This window comes from Cupressus sempervirens, chromosome 6, assembly GCF_028749045.1.
Source record: "Cupressus sempervirens isolate cs-2001-9-10 chromosome 6, ASM2874904v1, whole genome shotgun sequence".
Classification (NCBI taxonomy): Eukaryota; Viridiplantae; Streptophyta; class Pinopsida; order Cupressales; family Cupressaceae; genus Cupressus; species Cupressus sempervirens.
In genome coordinates, this window is record NC_143123.1 from 141,846,070 (window position 1) to 141,852,267 (window position 6,198).

The following is a 6,198-nucleotide window of genomic DNA, read 5'->3' on the forward strand; positions in this document are numbered from 1 at the left end:
AAGATTAGTTAACTAAAGAACACAATGAAAATTGTCAAATTACACCAAAGCTAAGAACTCTACATTAATCATATTTATTGAACAATCCGAGTTCATAAGGCATTTGAACAGTGCAATTACCAGAATACTTAAATTTGTGTATTGCATTTGACAATCAGGACTACTACATAGTTCTGATTAGAATTGAAGAGACTGCTTATTTGCACAAAATAAAACCTTTGAAAAGGGAGACAATTTGTATTTAATAATATACCTGAATTATGCCTTTTACACGCCACACTCCATGTTTAAGAACCACAATTTGTGGGTCATCCGGATGTAAAGAACAAAGCTCTTGTCTAACAGCTTCAACACTAGCATTGTGTTCTGTTGATAATTGCACAGCAGCTATTGCTCCAGTAGACCTTATGAATCGTCCCATTACAACACGTGAGTCTCCCAGGTTGGCCACATAAAGAGTTCTCTCATGAATTACACCAACCAAACAGCATGATCCAACTGATGCAAGTTGTGGTGTTGCAGGCCAGGCATTTGACACGACAGACAAAAAAGCTTCTTCAGTTGCTATAAAGGCTTTCCGTATTACATCAGCTGATATTCCCTGTTGCTCCAATGCAAATTCTGTGAAAACACAGCCCCTCCTTAGTTGGCATGCCTGCATTGGCTTTTTATCCATGAGATGTAGAACTACATATTTTCAATCAGTAGATGCTAACAATCAATTTCACCCAATGACAAGTATATAACAGAAGCATTATAACTCTTTTACTGCAATGTGTTGAACTTTTAAGTATTGGATTGGAACAGAAGAGGAAAAGACAGTCAGCATGGGATTATAGCCTCTGCATGAAGTAAAACTCAAATCTACTGTGTACAGAGATGGGTGCATGATATCAAACACTTCACCACTTGTAAGTACCGTAAATTGAACTCACAAGTGACAGATTTCTAGCCAATCTCTTTTCTTCTCAAAGAATAGATTATGAAAACTACGCATCTTAATCTCTGAGCAGAAGAAAAAGCAAAGGAATTTGGGGATGACAGTAAGCTTGACTCAAATAACCATGGCAGTGACCAATAAGAAAGCATGGCCTTCTATATCCAAAGTCAAAAGTCCAATTTATGGGTCCAGGGCTACCATATTCCATATACGACTGATATTTCTTTTCTGGGTGTTTCCAAGTACAAAACAAACCATAAAATTCTGAAACGAATCTCCTGTGGGTACATATCTGGAATTTGTATTTTTAAATGCCAAATGTTGAGTGATTCTAGTTTGATCTTTTAGATATTTTAAAAACCTAAACTACACGTTAGCAAAATCTGAACTTATCTTCAAAATTTGATATTTGTAATGGTTTTGTTTAAAATATCTAGGTATATGCCATCTCTCTCTCTCTCTCTCTCTCTCTCTCTCTCTCTCTCTCTCTCTCTCTATATATATATATATATGAATGTATGAACACACCAAAAACTTTCCCAGCCCCCTACAAAAATTCTGCAATACCACTGTTTCCTACCCACGTACCCCCGTACCCGTACCCGTTCCCGATCCCAATTCGGTAACTTAGGCAAAACTAAGTTCTACAGCTTGTCCGTAATACAAAGGCCAAGATGCATTTCGGGGATGACAAACAGAAGCTATTTTATACATATATATAGGAAAACTAAAATTTATGAGCGTTAATGTTTCTCAAATATTATGTGTTAATAAAAATGGATCAATAAATATCAGGCTACAAAAAGACATAGCATGTTTGTAATGAAAAGACAAGAAGATGGAAGAATGTATAGTTACTAACTACAGTAGTCCCTAATGTTGTTTTATTGATGAACATAGAATCACCCAGTTTCCATGTTTAGATCACCATGTTAGTAAGAGTGAATGGAAATTATATCCCAATGGTTCATTGATTACAGAGCATTGATACATATCAAGCAAACTGTTGATGTTCCTGAGATGCCTTTGCGACCACTTGAAGATTCTGTAGAAATTGTCATATTTGGCATCAAGCAGGGAGTGTTTTAAACTTTATGCCTTTGTGCCACAAATTTCAATTGTCTGAGCAACATGAATATTCAAGGGGAGCCAATCATGTATTATACATACAAGCTCATTCGTGTGAGCAACGTGAATACTCAAGGGGAGCTAATCATAAACCTTAGTTATCGAATTGGGTGGGATGCAGATGCAAGAATCGGAAGCACAAATTTTTTTAGAGGGATGCAGATGTCTATATATATAACAGTATATGCAAAGAAATGAAAGAAACGTACAAAATTAAAACATCTGATAGTATGATACTTCACCAATACATATTCAAATTGAAATTCAAATAACTGAATATTTTTATTTGCACAGGTTAAAATACAATTTAAGTGGAGAAAAGTCATAACAATATTTTTTCTGGGCCTGGGCACGTAGAGGTGTCCAGATTAGCCCGAAAGCCTAGTGGGTGCTTGCCATAAGCCACCCCCAAGTATCCGGATGCACGTGGATGCCTTTGGAAGACATCCCCACACATCCGGTTGCCTGGGAGGCGGATCCGGCAGATGCCCACCTCCAGATCCACTCCCACACGCATCCGGCTCCAAAACCAGAGCCAGTAGCAAATCGGCAACTAAGTCATAAACTATACATAATCCTTCGCTTGTCTTTCCTTCCACCTCAAGTTCACCGCTACACTAGCAACAGTGAGTTGGTACTTATCAGTGACAATGCAAATGGATGGGTGGGTTACACATAAGGTGTGCCTAAGGTTTCAATATTGGTATGAGGGGGTTTCTAAAGCCCCACCCTCTTTTTCTCTGTAATTTTGAAAAACTGGCCTGTTTTCCTTACATAAAAGAAAAGAAGATGCACTCCCAATCTACCCAGAGAATGGACACAGCGGCGATATGTCCCTGCTGTCTTACAGACAAAAAAACTGGGGATGCAGGCACATCCCCCCTGAAAAGTGAGTAAAAGGACCATGTATTAGTGAATCAAATTAAGATAATTATCATTGGTGACAAAAAAATAATACTATTCTTACATTATACCCCTTGCAATAAAATCCCATTGAAAGATTTATACTGGTGAAAGGAGAGACATAAATCTGGAGCATTCATGTCAGGATGTAATTCAGGAAACAAGCTTAGATTGTTTAATCTGGAGCATTCATGTCAGGATGTAATTCAGGAAACAAGCATAGATTGTTTAATCACAAATCATTGAGATAAAAATATTTTCAAAATGTCCTCTAGCCACTTACATACCGTTATCATCAACTCCTCTAATTAAGAACTTATTTTTTTATTAAATACTGGTGTTGCACCTAAAAATCACTGGTTTGGATTGTCTTTCAACAACTCAATTTTCAATAATACAAGAAAACGCTGAAAGAGCCCACATATATCATATATGTATAGATGCCAATTTGCATACACAATCCAAAAGTTCACGATTCACATATATATACCACTGTTCTCAAATACACATGAGATTGATGCATTTACTAAATAAATATAATGATCTGTGAGCGAATAGAGAAAATCAGAAAAACACATGAACTTCAAATGGCATGGATTCTCACACTTGTGCTAACCATTTTGAAGGCTACAGAAACTGTTTACCATTCATGTATGAGTTTTATGAGTGTGTGGGCAAATTTCCAATACATCCATATGTTTATTCTTCCTGCTAATGTATGCATAACATTGTATATGAAAATAAATGTACACACATTAATTCGTATCTTCGCAGGAAAGAAAGCATATTTGTACAGTTGAATTTTGTATCAGGTTATGAGCATCTATTACCAGAAATGAATAGAAACTTGACATCAACCACTGAAATCAGTACTCAAAAAACAGATAGATACAAAAAATCATATAAAACCAAATGAATTGTTGAACATTTGTGAAGCAAAAATAGTAGAGAAAACCATTTCTTTATAACTAGCCATAAAATTATGATATTAACACAACTACATAGATATTTGCAGTTATAACCTAAGACATGAAACGTTAAGACAAACAGACAAAATTTATGATATTTCATCTCAAAACAATCATTCAAGTAAAAAAACACAAAGTAGCTAAATTATAAAGATTATTTTTGCCTAAAGGATGTTTAACACCATGTCATTTTGTCTCATATGTATATGAAGATGTGTATAAAATCCACACCTAGAATATACACATCAGTTTGTACCATCTTCTTTATACCAGTACATTTGGTAGACATAAAAGAACATGGATAGTGAAATCAGTAATGACAAACCCTGAAAAAAATCTGATATACCGAAACCATTTCCCAGCAATAAGCTGGGCATTCAGAAATACTTCACACAAGCCCATGATGCAATTTGAAATACCCAAATCAATGTCATGCAAACCCAACATAAAAAAATATAAAATACCCAAATTACATATACACCACCAATACATAATTTTCTAAACCCAAATCACGGATGCACAATGAATATGTCAAATGTGATGAACATGGTAAATTCCAGAAAACTTTTACACGGGAGATACCCTAAAGTCTAAGGCATTTACGACAAAGCTTAACCCCCAAGGTATATTCACCAAGCAACAAATTAACAACCAAATCAACGCACACAAATTATAAAATAAATTTGACTGTCGGATCAAAATCCAGACCCTGCCATGTTATTTGTCATATTGAAATCAACATAAAAACATCAAAAAAATAATATGATATCAATAAATCAATATAGAAACACCAACCATAAAATTTGTCATACTGAAAAGACCCTGCATACCCAACACCAAAAAAAAGGGTACAACTAAATCAATTTTTGAATAACTCCCATAAAATATTATGCCCAATCAATGCACACACAAAATAAACTTCATATAGTCAAGACAACAAAATTAAAAAGAGGAAAGACAACAAGTACACATACTCTGGAAATGGCGATAGAGATTATCATTGATAAAGCGAGCTGCCTCTGAACCTCCATGGCCATCATAGACACCAATAAATATGCCAGCCAGGGGTGGGCCTGTTGACTCTACCTGGCACTGATCTTCCACAAGATTATTGGCCTGAGCAACAGCCATTGAGAATTCCCCTGCTACATGATGCCCTATGTCCTTAAACCAAAGCAAGCCTTCCTGGACTTCCTCCATAACATCTGCACTGGTCTGAACATACTTCTCTATGGGCCTCCAACAAGCACTTACTAGATTCATTACACCACCAAGCATCCCTCATTTCCTCTACAAATGCCTGACCATACAAACCTTTCTAGCCCTTTGATCTGCCAATCTACAAACCCATCAGGTCATATGGAAACCGAATCGTTCACTTTTGGGAGTTGAAAAGAACAAGAAAGGGGAAGAGAAAGAGGAAGAGGAAGAGAAGCAATAAGCAAAATAAAATTAGACCCAAAAACCCATAACAATTTTTTTTACGCACCGAAAAGTGGGAAAGAATGGGCAAATGGGTGTGCCTATCCAACCGATCCAGCTACCAAGACGACCTCATTCAATCTGGTTCTTTTACCACCTAATTATCTCTTTTTTAATCCGTCTTGATTATCACTGCCCACAACACACATCTTGCTGTACTTGGGCTGGTGTTTAAATGGAATAATGGCACACATGCGTATGCAATGCATCCAAGAGAGAGGAGTTCGGGTCCATTCCTGCCAGGTTGAGGCACTATAATCAAGATAAATAAAATACCGGGGGATATGGGCTTTCCTCTATAGGTAGCTGAGAAATGTTGTGCATTTTTTACATTTCTTAATCTAATCTCTGCCAAAGGAATGCCTAAGTTTCGCTCTAATGGTAAAGCTATTCATTTTATTTTATTATTTTGTTTGATTTTTAAATTGTGAAAGTTTCTCATGTTTTTTTATTTAATCAATTTCAGAATAAAGAATCAAAGAGTGTATGTGAATTGTGTAAAAATATAAAATGTTAGAGAAGAAATATTAATGAAATAAATTTATGGATAATTAATTGTCGGGTTATGAATTTATATTTATCTTTTTTGTAACTTTAAAAAAAAGTGTTTTATTTTCTTTAATTTTATTGACTTTGAACTTTTGTGGTGTTTTTTTTTTTTTTATCTTTTTGTTTATATTTATCTTTTTTGTAACTTTAAAAAAAAAGTGTTTTATTTTCTTTAATTTTATTGACTTTGAACTTTTGTGGTGTTTTTTTTCTTTTTATCTTTTTGTC

General features: G+C 35.3%; 1 protein-coding gene across 4 annotated transcripts in view; it reads right to left on the bottom strand.

Moving 5' to 3' along the window:
• Positions 1 to 5,568, bottom strand: part of LOC149551623 (putative protein phosphatase 2C 60) — a 35,071-nt gene extending 29,503 nt beyond the window's left edge. Inside the window, exons 1-3 of one of the 4 annotated variants that reach the window (XM_089787121.1) lie at positions 5,429 to 5,568; positions 4,914 to 5,270; positions 254 to 621 (exon numbers count right to left, since the gene is read on the bottom strand). In XM_089787121.1, coding sequence (XP_089643247.1) covers positions 254 to 621; positions 4,914 to 5,217 — 672 coding nt within the window. In that variant the 5' untranslated portion in view covers positions 5,218 to 5,270; positions 5,429 to 5,568. Of the gene's footprint in view, positions 1 to 253; positions 656 to 4,913; positions 5,279 to 5,428 lie in introns of all 4 variants that reach the window. The other 3 variants (XM_089787125.1, XM_089787122.1, XM_089787123.1) reach the window with 3 other exon arrangements.
• Between the last annotated feature and the right edge of the window lie 630 nt (positions 5,569 to 6,198).